The sequence below is a fragment of the Corapipo altera genome, unplaced genomic scaffold, assembly GCF_003945725.1.
Source record: "Corapipo altera isolate COAL_440 unplaced genomic scaffold, ASM394572v1 1, whole genome shotgun sequence".
Taxonomy (NCBI): Eukaryota; Metazoa; Chordata; class Aves; order Passeriformes; family Pipridae; genus Corapipo; species Corapipo altera.
The window spans coordinates 36,410,214-36,424,605 of record NW_020884873.1 but is presented as its reverse complement, the minus strand read 5'-3'; the positions used below and the strand labels follow the sequence as shown (position 1 = coordinate 36,424,605).

The 14,392-nt window shown below is 41.0% G+C and overlaps 1 protein-coding gene across 2 annotated transcripts; it reads left to right on the top strand.

The window, feature by feature from the left end:
- The first annotated feature begins 61 nt into the window (after positions 1-61).
- Positions 62-8,141, top strand: ATP23 (ATP23 metallopeptidase and ATP synthase assembly factor homolog). 2 transcript variants are annotated; one of them, XM_027656693.1, is made up of 6 exons: positions 62-242; positions 1,520-1,565; positions 1,673-1,754; positions 2,388-2,525; positions 5,472-5,555; positions 6,479-8,141. In XM_027656693.1, the coding sequence occupies exons 1-6, from the start codon at positions 62-64 to the stop codon at positions 6,680-6,682; spliced, it is 735 nt and encodes a 244-aa protein (XP_027512494.1). In that variant the 3' UTR covers positions 6,683-8,141. The 2 variants fall into 2 exon arrangements, with proteins under 2 accessions (XP_027512494.1, XP_027512500.1); XM_027656699.1 differs by having other exon boundaries at positions 130-242; positions 1,483-1,565.
- The last annotated feature ends 6,251 nt before the right edge of the window (positions 8,142-14,392 follow it).

The following is a 14,392-nucleotide window of genomic DNA, read 5'->3' as shown; positions in this document are numbered from 1 at the left end:
GAGCCCTGTCCCCTGTCCCGCAGGGACGGGGACCCGTGGGAGCGGGGGAGCACAGTCGGCCATGGAGCATGGGGAGGGTGACTCGCCGCCGGCGGCCGAGAAGAAAGGGGCGGTGGAGGAGGATGATTTCGGCTATCGGCTCTTCCCAGATCGGAACAAGAAGCCGCAGAGCTTCCTGGTCCGCAGCCTTTTCACCTTCCACAACAAGTGTCAGTTGATGCTGAGGATGACCCTGGAAACGAGTAAGCGCTTCCCCGTGCCCCGGCGGGCCCGGCCCTGGCGCAGCGGGGGCCCTGGCGTGGGACTCGTGCCGCCCGTGTCCCGCCGCTGTGACCTTGTGCCGCGGGGTCTCGGTGCCGGAGCTGCGCCCCCTCCGCTGCCGCTGCCCCGGGGCGGCGGACGGACCCCAGCAGGTGGCTGAATGGGGCTGCTGCTTTATGAACACGCTGGTTTTGCTTAACACAAGTTATTTCGAAAGTAACCAAGAGGGCGTTTTCTTTCCCTAGCAGAAAGTCCTTCTCTACTTTTTTTTTTCACTGAGAAATTGTGATGATTTGTCAGTTTCTGTGCATTTATGCCCTTTTCGCTGTGTGATATTGATGAATGTTAGCAGCAAACGATGGTCACTGTAAGTCGCTCTGTTTATACTAGCAGTAGAATAACTATCAGTCAGGAGTGACTTGATTCCTGAACAGCTTTGACTCTGAATGCTGGGCTGCATCAAAAGCAGTGGGGCCAGCAGGTCGAGGGAGGTGTGATTCTCCCCCTCTCTTCTGCTCTCATGAGACCCCACCTGGATTACAGTGTCCAGCTCTGGGACCCCCAGTATAAGAAGGAGATGGAACTGGTGGAGGGAGCCCAGAGAAGGGCCACCAAGTTGATAGCATGACTGGAGCACCTCTCCTACAAAGAAAGGCTGAGACACTTGGGGCTGTTCAGCCTGGAGAAGAGAATGTTTTGTGGAGACCTCATAGCAGCCTTTTAGTATCTGAAGGGAGCCTACAAGGAAGCTGGATAGGGACTCTTCATCACAAACTGTAGTGATAGGACAAGAAGTAATGGGTTCAAACTGAAAGAGGGGAAATTTAGGTTATATATTCAAAAGAAATTCCTTACTCTGGGGGTGGTGAGGCACTGGAACAGTTGCCCAGAGAAGTTGCAGGTGCCTCATCCCTGGGAATGTTCAAGGCCAGGTTGGGTGGGGCTCTGAGGAACCTGGTCTAGTGGAAGGTATCTTTGCCCATGGCGGGGGATTGGGACTAGATTATCTTGAAGGTCCCTTCCAACCCAAACCACTCTATGATTCTGTATCACTTCACATAGTCAGACTTGTAACAGATGCCTGTTGCATTGTATTGAGGTTAAATACTGCAAAGTATGAATTTGCATGTATAGTGCTTTTCTTGTTTGTTTTTTTTTTCTTTGACTCTGTTTGTATTTTGATTTTATAGATGACTTTCAGAACTTTTGTTTTGAATGTAGGGATTTAGAGAAATTGATTGCAGCAATGTTTTTCTAGATCCATATGCTCAACTGCTCCTTGAGGCTATGAAGCAATCTGGTTGGTATGTAAACTAATTCATCTTGTTCTGTGTAGTAACATCACTGTTGTAACTAGTGACTGATGTTTTTCAAATTCTTTTCTGTAACTTTGTTTGTTTGGGCCTTTCAGCACTGTCTTCAATGACCGGCACTTTTCTTGTGAAAACTGCGATGGCTGTGTCAGTGGAGGTTTTGATGCTGCCACATCTCAGGTAGATGTTGGACCTAGCCCCCTTTCAAAGTACTACAATTTTTTTAGTGTTTTGTTACTAGGATTAAATTTACCGACACTGATATTTGCATTACTAATGAAAACAAGATAAATGAAAGATGTTCCATGGCACTGAAGGGAGACCTCATTGCAGTCTGTAACTTCCTCGTGAGGGGAAGAGGAGGGGCAGACATTGATCTCTTCTCTGTGGTGACTAGTGATAGGACCTGAGGGAATGTCCTGAAGTTGTGTCAGGAGAGGTTTAGATTGGATATTAGAAAAAGGTTCTTCACCCAGAGGTGGTTGGGTGCTGGAATAGGCTCCCCATAGACGGGGTCACAGCACTAAGCCTGTCAGAGTTCAGGAAGCATTTGGACAATGCTCTCAGCCACATGGTGTGACTCTTGGAGATGGAGGACCAGGAGTTGGACTCGATTATCCTTGTAGGTTCCTTCCAACTCAGCGTATTCTGTGTGATTCTATATTGGAACTAATATACTGCAGAATGATAAGGCCGTTAATGTTGAAAAACAATGATCTAAAGACACTAAATGCTGTAGGTGATGTGCGCTCTGAGAAGTAAGGGAGGTATTGAAACCTGTTGAAAAGGGTTCTTTTATCTCTTCTTCCTCAGATTGTTCTGTGTCAGAACAACATTCGCCAACAATCCCATATGAACCGGGTGGTCACACATGAATTGATTCATGCATTTGATCACTGCCGTGCACACGTAGATTGGTTTAAAAACGTCAAGCACTTGGCATGCTCAGAGGTAAGTTAAAATGCTTCTAATGTCATTTTATTAATTACTGCTGGTTGTTAGAGATGCTTCATGTTATATGGTCTGTTACACACACTTCACTTATTTTGATCCTTTTTGTCCTTTCTGTCAGGTCAACCTAAATAGCTTCATTCAGAAAACAAATACTTGGTTTTCACAAATATTAGTAAGTTAATGTCCTATAAGTAGAATGATCACTTTAAGTATAGACGTAGCACGAAGTGCTTATTGACAGATGAGAGTAGTTAGAAGGGAAAACATATTCCCACATTATTCAAATGTTTATAGCATTCTTTTTCTCCTGTGCAAATCTTGGTGTGTTGGGTAGTTTTCACAGTACTACAGTAACCTTATTTTTGTTTAGATTTTTTTTATTAACAACAAACTTGTCTTTTCCTGTCACATTCATTTTTTGAATAATTGTGATATTGCTAATAGTACACTGTAGTTATGACTCCATGTCAACTGGATGGGTCTCTGAGCAACCTGGTCTAGTGTGTCCCTGCCCATGGAAGGGGAATGGGAACTAGATGATCTTTAAAGTCCCTTCCAAGCCAAATGATTCTATGATTCTGTGATTTCAGAGCACATTTTCTGCTTAAAAGGCTTTAATAATTGATGCTTTAAGAGGTGAAATTAAATGGATCGCAGGTTGGGAAGGATTCCTCTTGTGTATATGATCCATGTGTATTTGCGTGCTTTTATTTCATTTCTGATATAATCCATATTGTTTGGCCACAGAAAAACTCTTATGATTAATCTTATGAAAGTATTACTCATGACTTTGTGAATTAGGTATTTTTTTACTGTTTTTTTTTAAAAATACATAAAAATATTATGGTGGCTTTGTTTCTGGTTTGGTTGGGTTTTTTTACGTTGTGGGTTGGTTGATTTGTTTGTTTTTAATGAGAACTTATTTGATCTAGACTTTAGATGTGCACAAGTTTCAGCTATAAATAGTATGTGAGATAACCAAAATTATGAGTTTGGTACTGAACAAATCAGATTTCATAAAAATTCATTTTAATTCATTAATTGAATTCATATGTGCTGTAGAAAAGAGCTACTGTCACTTATTATCTTTTTATAGGCAAGACTTAATGAAGTAACCTTATGTGGTATCAATAAAGCCATTCTGTATAGCTGCCAGGAACCCACTGAGCCATTCTCTGACTTCCCCTCCTCAATGGTACAGGGGACAAAAGTAAGATGCAAAAGCTCATGGATCAAGATAAGGACATGGAGGTCATTCACCAGTTGCTGTCATGGCAAAAATACACTTGACTTGGAGAAGGTTAATTTAATTTATTACCAATTAATGACAGAATACGATAGTGAAAAATAGAACTAAAAATACCTTCCCCCTCCTCTTAGCTTCTTCCCAGGCTCAACTTCACTCCTTCATTCCTGGCTCTTCTATCTCCTAACCTGCCAAGTGGCATGGGGAGACAGGGAATGCAAGCTGTGGTCAGTTCATAACACTTTGCTGCTCCTTCACCCTCACTCTGTTCTCGTGATTCAATGTGAGGTCCCTCCCACAGATTACAGTCCTTCGTGAACTGCTCTGAGTCTTTTCCCTGGGCTGCTATTCTTCAAGACCCGCTCTAACTTGAGTCCTTTCCACAGCGTACAGTCTTTTGGGGATGGACTGCTCTAGCATTGCTCCCCCATGGCCCACAGTGCCTGACAGAAAATCTACTCCCACATGGGCTGCAACTTTTTTCAGGGCATGTCTGTCTACTCTGTCATAGCGTTTTCCTTGGACTGCAGTGTGGATTTCTACTCTACTGTGTTCTTTCACAGACTGCAGGTGCTCCTCTGATGCCTGGAGCACCTCTTCCCCCTCCTTCTTCGCTGGTCTTGGTGTCTGTGGGTCTGTTTCCCTCACATTTTTCTTACTCCTCTGTCTCTGTCTACAGCTGCCCTGTAACGCTTGTTATCCTTTCTTAAACATGTCATCACAGAGATACAAGCAGCCACTAATGGTCTCAACTTTGACTAGTGGTGGGTCTGTTTTAGAACCAGTTAAAACTGGTTCTTTCTGACATGGGGGCAACCACTTGTCCTATCTCACAGAAGCCACCCTGGCAGGCATCTCACTGCCAACATCCTGCCATGTAAACCCAATACAGTAATTCAGAATTATTAACTATTGTCTTTTTTTTTGTCTAAGCATTTACACAGTGCAGAATAAAGCATGCAAGCCTCAAACACAAGTTTAGAGAATATATATATAAAACAAGATTGTGCATGTTCTTGCTCTCATTGAGATTATGTGTTTACCTAAAGTCTTCTGATACTTACTTTATTACATGGTGTTTACATTTTTTGTTGATAGCTTTTTAATTCTTACCTTTCATATTTTCCATTCATTTATTCTCACTCTGGTACTTAATTGTAGGAAATCACAGTTTATTTACATTTCCTGACAGACCGGGTAGGGTACAGTTGGAACAGTTGGCAGACAAAAGAAATTACAGTGTACAGAACAAAACATTTAACAAGCTAAACCATACATACTCATTTAAATGTGGTTTTTTGCAAAACAGATGGGTTACTGCTCTTCTGGGTATTGCAGCTGTAGTCTTTGAAAGGTATCTGCCTTTCTTTCTGACTCTTGTAACAACTTCTGATATAGATTGGGGAGAATATTACTTTCCATGTTTTTCTAGCAGTTCATATACATATGATCTCTACTGTAGGAATATGTGAGATGTAGTTCCTGGAAAGGTTGCTGTAGTAATACTTCGCAGTTCACTGACGCTGAGAGGGTGGATATAAAGGGTAACAGATACTTAAGAAACTAAAGTGGCGTTGGGAATAATCTCTACCAGCAGTCATCAGAAAAATACTGAAGAAAAAAATTTGTTACAACGTTTTTGACATTGTGTTTTCATGTGTTTCTCTGATCTTGTGGCTTTATATTTTTCTCAATAGATTCGAGCTGCTAATCTCAGTGGAGACTGTACATTGATGAATGAAATAGCCAGGTTTAAATTTGGATTGAAAGGGCATCATCAGGTAAAGACTGCAAATGTTAAAGTCTAATCATTTTTTATGAGCCATCGTTACCTACTTGGTCTCAGCCTTCTGCACTTTCATACCCAAAAACATCAGAAAAAGAAGTAGATACCATGGGCTTGCTGTTTTCTCTTAACTAACCTTTAATGACTGATGTTAATTTTTTTTCCCAGCATGTTATTTTTATTGGAGTGAAATTCCTGAATACTTTGTAATATCATAAAACAATACCATTGACAATGGATGGCTAATAAGAACCAGACAAAAAACAGGGTTTGCAGGAAATGTAGTGGGAACATTCTTTTTAAAAGTATTTGAAAACTGGAGGAAGCAGAATGACAAGATTTCTGAATAAGCATGTGTATTAAGTCTTACGAGAATTAATTTTTGTAAATAGTAATGAAGCCTACAGATTGAGTCACAATTAGTTGCTCATGTTAGAGTGGCAGTAGCTTGTAGCTGATATTTACATCTTTTTTTATGTTTTTGTAGACAAACTGTAAGAATAAGTTGCCATAAAGAGAGGTATCGAATGCCAATAGAAAAGTCATTCCTTTATGTTTTATAGCATTTCAGTTTGAAACTAACTGGTATTTATGTCTGTTTCTTTCTGACATATTTTTCTTGTGTGCAGGATAAGTTTTACAAATACTTGATACCTACAAAAATGCCAAATTGTGTTTTAATTTCTGTTCTGAGGAATGTCTTTTAATTATCACATGGTTTATGTGTACATGGAAAACTAAAACACATAATTAACAGAGGATAAAACTAAACTATACTATAATACTTATTACAGGCACTGTTTGACTCTTCTGTGATACAAAATTATTGCCTATGTAGTAGGAGTTACTACTTGACAAAATCTGGAAAAAATTTATACTAATAACGTCAGATTTTTCTTTATCTTTTTTCCCCTTTAGACTTGTGTACGAGACAGAGCAATTCGTTCCATTCTGGCTGTTAGAAAAGTTAGCAAAGAAACAGCTGAAAAAGCTGTGGATGAAGTTTTTGATGCCTGCTTCAATGATCTAGAACCTTTTGGAAGAATCCCACACAGCAAAGCAGATGCAAGACGTGCTTATAGAGACTTTCAGAACAGAGATCGCTATAATGCTAATTTGTAAGGGGGGAAAAGAAAACATGTGAGAAATTGTTAATTCTCTGTTCTGTAACATCTGGAGTTACAGTCTGTGCACACAGTGCTGGTGGAAAGGGCAATTCTATCAAATGTATCAATTAATTTTGTAAACTTTTTTTAGGAGCCAGCTTCTGTGGAAGTAAACAGGGTAAATGAACAAGACTAAAAATCGTGTTTCCTCACCTGTTGTTCCAGGAAGATAATTTAGTATATGCCAAATGACTTGTCAAAAATAATGATCTGTGCATTTCAATGCACATTTAATTCTTTTCAATCTGACTGACTAGGAGTTGGTTTCTAAAAGTTTTGTTGTTACTAAATAAATCTTTTCATTTCCACCATCTTTGATACACAGTCATGAAGTCAGTGATCTTAGTCACTCTATTTTGAAAGATGGGCACCCGAACTACAGCTTGAGGGTCTAGATTTAATAACTATGGCTAAACCTAAAATAAAATAAACTGCTGCGTTTGTTTTTGAGCACCTCTTGAAATTCTTGGGAGGTCTAACATTTGTTAATGGTGGGAAAGCTTTTGTGACTTGAGTCCTTTATGCCCTGAATTGGTGCTCCTGTGCTAATTTTCTCTGGTGGTGGAGGACTGGGTATGATGATGAACGTTGCCTTCTCCTGTCCTGTGTCCCAATATATTTTGTGATAACAGGACTGTCAGTGTATGAAGCTTTATCAGGCAACACATAACTGTGAGATTTGGCTGCAGTGGGGCAACAGACTCCCTGGTGAGACTGGAGCAGGAGTGAGGTACTGAACTGCTCAAGTAAGGAAAAGTCAGCACATGCACAGATTTCAAGTGCCTGACAGATGCTACAGCTGAGAGGGGAAGATCCTCCCATGTACCTCCAGAATTTGGCAGCCTCTGACAGGGCTCTTTGACTGTAGCTTTGGGCTTGTGCAATCCCTATTTATTTCACATGCCTACAATGTTTTGGATCTGACAGTCATTCTGTAATTTCCTCCTGAGAAGTATTCACTCATGTGATTAGCGTCTAGCTCCATGTCCTGCTTCTAAGGTGTCACTTGGGAACAAGACTCATGAAGAAGACAACAGAGCCAACAGTGTGTTCTCCTGACCAGTAGCAAACAATTTGAGAAGATTCACACCTAAGCACTGCCCTCACAAAAGATAAAACAACACATACTAGAAGTACCTGAGAGGTCTAATCAGCCTGACTTGTCTGAATTGTTCTGTTTGTGTTGGACTATGTGTGTAGGTGTAGCATAATTCATACCTACAGGAACCATTATTTCTGGCACTAGGTATTAATGCAGATCCCTCAGAAAGTCATCCCACTTGTACTGGAGGAAGTTGTCTTGACAAAGATTCCCCAAACCTGTGCTTTCAAGTGTTAAAGAATTTCAAATGGAGATTTCATAATCTTATTTTCTTGGGGTAATTCCATCTGTGACTGACATAATCGCATGGCTGAATATCTGAACAGAAAAAAATGGGTATCTAATACCCTGGATACCTATAGAGAAAATTACAGATTGAGTCCTAAGCTTCCCATGTTTGATGCAGTCTATATAGACCTAGGGTTTCCAAAATCCCCTGGGGATCAGAGATGCCTTGAAAACAGCATAATCTTATATGTTAATATTCCCTTAACCTTTACTTCTCTTCACCATTTTAGTCAGTACAATGTATGACGCTGAATTTTTTATGCTTCTGACACATATTCTGACAGATAATTCCTTCCCTTCATTGTACCTTACTAACGGAAGTTCTGCCTTAATTAATGTGCAGGTGTTTGCATTTATATTATATTTTGACCAATACATAGTTTAAATATATACATTTGTCTGCTATCTCGGATAAGCTTTATAAAGTTTACTTAGAAATGGAAAATACATCAATAAAAACTAGAAAATGCAAGCATACCAGCTACTTTTTTCCTTCAGCATTTTTGATAGATGAACATGATCAAAAATCTTGGAAGGAAAGTATTCCAGAGGTATCTGTAGGAAATGTTGGTAACAAAGAGTACATTGAGCTATATGAAAACATATATATATATATATAAAATATAAAATCAGTATGAAATGTGATGTGATCTTGGGCACAGTAATCACAAAATGTTTGAGTTTGCAATTCTCAGAGAAGGAAGGAGGGGACTCAGCAGAACTGATACCTTGGACTTCTAGAACTCAGGAAAAAAAGGAAAGTTGATGACCTTTTGAAGAAGGGACAGGCAGCTCAGGAGGAGTACAAGGGTACTGTGAGGTTATGCAGTGAGAAAATTAGAAGGGCCAAAGCCCAACTAGAACTTAATCTGGCTACTGCTGTAAAAGACAATAAAAATGTTTCAATAAATGCATTTGTGACAAAAGGAGGGCTAAGGAAAATCTCCATCATTTATTGGATATGGAGGGAAATGGTAGCAAAGGATGAAGAAAAGGCAGAGGTGCTTAATGCTTTCTTTGCCCCAGTCTTAAGCAGTAAGGCCAGTTGTTCCCCGAGTACCCAGCCCTCTGAGTGGGGAGACAGATGCGGAGCAGAATGAAGCCCCCATAATCCAAGGGAAAATGGTCAGTGACCTGGTACACCGTTTAGACACACACAAGGCTATGCAGCTGGGTGAGATTCACTGAGGGTTACTGAGGGAGCTGGCAGAAGCACTCACTGAACCACTTCCCATCATTTACCAGCGGTCCTGGTCAAACAGGAAGGTCACAGTTGACTGGAGGTTAGCAAATGTGATGCCCAGTTACAAGCAGGGTCAGAAAGAGGATCCAGGGAACTACAGGCCTGTCAGTCTGACCATGGTATTGGGGAAGGTCATGGAGCAGATAATCTTGAGTGCCGTCATTTGGTACATACAAGACAACCAGGGGATCAGCATGGTTTATGAAGGGTTTATGAAAGGCAGGTCCTTCCTGACCAATCTAATCTCCTTCTGTGACAAGGTGACCTGCTTAGTGAATGAGGGAAAGACTGTGGATGTTTGCCTGGACTTCAGTAAAGCCTTTGACACTGTCTCCCACAGCATTCTCCTGGAGAAACTGTCTGCTCATGGCTTGGAGAGGTGCACTGTTCGCTGGGCTAAGAACTGTCTGGATGGCTGGACCCAGAGCGTGGTGGTAAACGGTGCTACATCCAGCTGGCGGCAGGTCTTTAGTGGTGTTCCCCCTGACTGGGGCCAGTCCTGGATCTGGACAAGGAGATTGAGTCAGTGGTCAATGATCTAGACAAGGGGATCAAGTTCACCCTCAGCAAATTTACAGGTGACACCAAGGTGGGTGGGAGTGTTGGTCTTCTGGAAAGTAGGAAGGCTCTGTGGAGGGATCTGGACAGGCTGGATTGATGGGTTGAAGTCAACAGTATGAGGTTCAATTAGATGAAGTGCCGGGTCCTGCCCTTAAGTCACAAAAACCTCATGCAGTGCTACGGCTGAGTCTCTGGAAAGCTGCCCACTTGGGGGTATTGGTTGACAGTTGTCTGAACATGAGCCATCAGTGTGCCCAGGTGGCCAAGAAGGTCAATGGCATCCTGGCCTGTAGCAGAAATCATGTGGCCAGAAGGACTAGGGAAGTGATCATCCACCTGTACTCGACACTGGTGAGGCCACACGTTGAATCCTGTGTTCGGTTTTGGGCTCCTTACTTCAAGAAGGGCATTGAGGTTCTGGAGCATGTTCAGAGAAGGAGCTGGTGAAAGGTCTGGAGCACAGGTCATATGAGGAGCAGCTGAGGAAATTGGCATTGGTTAACCTGAAGAAAAGGAGGCTCAGGGGAAACCCTATCGCTTTCTACAACTGTCTGAAAGGAGGTTGCAGCTAGGTGAGGGTTGGCCTCTTCTCCCAGATAATAAGAGACAGGACAAGAGGAAACAACCTGAAGTTTTGCCAGGGGAGTTTTAGATTGAACAGTAGGAAAAATTTCTTCGTGGAAAGAGTGGTCAAGCATTGGAACAGGCTGCTCAGGACAATGGTTGAATCACCATCTCTGAAAGTATTTAGAAGGCATGTAGGTGTGGCACTTAGGGACATGATTTAGTGGTGGACTTGCATTGTTAGTTTAATGGTTGGACTCAATGATCTTTCCAGCTTAAATGATTCTTTGATTCTATGAAATAATTGCTATGAAATAAAATTGCATAACTAGAAAACATCAGCTTAAGCAACAGATACATTTCTGTTACACCAAGTCCAATTGTAATGGCAGGAAATATGCACTACAAGTCACCAGTAAGCAAGCAGGACAGTCTGATGTCTTCTTGTGATTCCTTGAGGAGACAAAGGACAATAATTACATGGAAATTTGCACACACTGTTTATCTATTCAAGCAATCATTTAATTGCTTTAGGTGCAATTTTAATATGCATAATTTTTTCTCATCAAAACAGAGGTAAAAAAATGACTGAAAGCTCCATGCAAATACAAAAAATATGGGAATCGATTAAGCAGCAGAGGGTGCTGAAAGACTGTGCAACAGCATACTGCTGTGGAAAGCCACTTGCAGATTATACACGGCTATTCTTCAATCTTGGTTCAAATCTCTGTTTTAATCAACTTTCATATTAAAAGAGGTTAAAAATTAAGATGTATTTCCATCACATTTTTTTCTACTTCTGCAGAATATTTGCTTTCTTTAGAAGACCACCTCAAGACATATATGGAAATACTTTTGGCATTTGTGATGTTTTGGAGTGTGATTGCATTTGCAGGGAGAGTTGGACAAATGCTGGGGTACGTGTGGAGAGAAAAATGTCAAGCAGTAAAGACCTGTCATCAGTAAATAGAATCAAGCAAATTGCATTAACTCAATTTCTCATGCCTGAATTTTCACAAGATTATAATTTTGTCCCTTATATCCGAAAGATTTTCAAGTTTTGACAAAACCAAAGAGCAGGGAAAAAAGAGAACATCATTGTCCAAATAGTAAAGATATATAATTTTACATAGGAGAGCAATTTTAATAGAGTCTTTAGGTGTTTTGTTTCTGCTAGAGAGGAAGCGTTAGCTGTGACATACCTCACTGAATAGCTCCTTGTCAGAATTGTTTTTAAAGTTTGCAGTACCTAGCTCTCAGGTGCATGGATGTATGTCAGTTACCACAGGAGTCGTCATGTGTAGTTTTTTAAAACTGTTTTAGAGACAGTAGCAACTATAAGTGAAAACAACAAAAATCATCAGTAAGCAAAAAAATGCAACTCTGAAATAATGAAAAGTTCATAAGTTTTCAAGGAATTGGTCAGGGAGTCTTATGTCTTGCTAGTTTTGAAGATTTCAGCACCAAGATGTTTTTATCCACTGGAGATTCACCCAAATTAGCTAACTAGGATTCATCCTTCAGCCTGCCTGTAAGCCTCATTAAAAAGAAAACTCAAAACCAAATATTTACATATTTTTATTCAATAGGGCTTGAGTTTTGTTGGTTTTGTTGTTGTTGTAGCTCTTTAAGGGGTCATGAGAAATTAATTCAGAATTTGGGAGAAAGTGAAACCATTACTCTCAGTTTCTTTGGAAAGAAGACGAAGAGAAGAAAAAGGAGAAGAAGGGCATACACAAAAGGCTCTATTGGTGGGTAAGGAGCAAATATATAAGAGAGTTCTTGGTCTCAACCCCTGTTCTACTAAACACTAAGCAAAAAGTTTTGAAGTGCTTGCTGTTTTTACACCCATGTTCCCCATATACAGACATCAGCGGGGGAAAAGGTTGTAAACAAGGCAGGACTGTGTAACAGCTGGACAGCATGATGACTGCAAGGGGAGCAGGAAGCCTCTAGTATCCAGTCAGTTTGGTTAGTTCCCCTTCCTCCTTTCAAGTGCAAAGTGAAGCCCTAGGGGACATCTTTCCCACTCTCCAAAGTGTTTTGCAGTTGAATGATTTTCCTTCATCTCAATTTTTTTCTCCTGCTGTTTTCTCCTTGTTTGAGGGAGTTATTCTCAATGAATACATTACACTTGTACCCTTTTCCTACTCAACTTCCTCCTATGCGTGTGTGTGCAAGTAAAGGATGCCCTTTCTTCTATTCCTTTCATTACTACTTACCTCCTTCTCCCACTGTGTGTCTCCAACACACATCAGGGAGATGGTAAATGAAATTCTGTCTGGGGAATCAATGTTACATATATGAGATTGAGAGGTATTTCTTCCTAGTGCCCTATTTCAGTTTCCATGTCCTAAGCACATAGCAGTGGATTTTGCTCTGATAGCTTCAGTCTGGTCTAGTGGGACCAAGCTGGGAGTTCCCAAGAGCAGACTGTGAATGAAGATTTGAATCACCTTCTCCCGGTGCTATTTCTACGGAGCTTCCTTCTCACCTCTGGTCACATGCCCGTGAATAAACCTAGATATGTGTATGCATCTTGACTGTGTCTCCACCACTCCTCCTGTGCCCCTACTCCTGTCTTCCTCTGTTCCTCAGCTGCCCTCACACTCCCTGCATCCATGCTGAACTGTTGTTGGTTCCAGCAGGTGGCTCACCAGGCTTTAGTGTCTTGATTTGACACTTTACTGGAATACACTTGGGAAACCATAGGGGAACATGTTTCTTTGCCATAGGAACCATGGCAGGGGATGAGCACTACCTGTGACCCCATGTTGATACTGAGTTGAATTTCTGGCAGGGCTGAATATTCATTAATGGGAACTGGGTATCACAGAATATATGTTACACTCAGATTTCACGCCTTCTGCCTTAGACCTGGTATGAAGATTGGGAGACCTGTAGGACTGGGAATACAAGAAAAGAAGGTCACAAGTACACATTTCCATCTTGATGCATTTTTCTGACTGTTGGGTAAGAGCAGACTTAAAAGGACAGCTTTAATATAACAATCCTTTCCTACTCTTTGGCTGCTTCTGGTAGAGTGAATTTGTCTGCCAGCCATTGACTGAAGAGGACTGGATATAGTGTCAACTCTTTGTGGTTCCTGTATACTTCTACTTACTCCCTGCAAAGAAAAGACACCAAGGGGATCCCCTTCCTTCTCTTTACAATACCAATACTCTGACCTAACATTCCCCAAAAGGTGGGAAGCCGAGGTTCAAACCTCCTCAGACTTTTGCTCAGAAAGGAAGAGATGCTCTGTATTTCAGACACATGGGCTCAGGAAGCCTTCCTGGGTTCAGTCAATGAATCCTGGATAGCTGAGTCCTTGATGCAGTTAAGTTTTTAGAAATCATACTGTTCACATTGCTTTTTGAGAGCTTATCTCACGTAGGAAATGCACTTTTCTGAAGATATTTTCTAGAAACCCACTAATCCCATCCAGCAAGACCAGGTACGTAACTTATACACTACATATTCATCATGAAGTAAAGCATCTACTCCACGTACAGTGGTAGAGTCTTAAAGAGTGTGTCTTAACCTGCAAAAAAAAAAAAAAAAAAGGAAATGTTAACACTTTCTTTAACGTTTCTTTTAGATTTCACTTCAGAGAGTGTTATGAGTTTAGGCTGCTTTTCTCTTGCCATGTTGGCATTTGTAGATGCTTTTTTGAGACACTTAACTGTCACCAGTCATGACATGTTTAATATAAGCAATCTAACTCCATTCCAAATGATGGCATAAAAGAAAAGAGATCTGGTCCCAGAGGTTGGGTGTCTGAGAACAGAATGTTGTCCCAGGATGACTGAAGCACCTGTGGATGAACTTTAAGAAAACATCAGGATTTTCATATTCAAGATCATACTTCCTGTGATGATTCTACTTCTTGCTTTTTCAAGACTCTT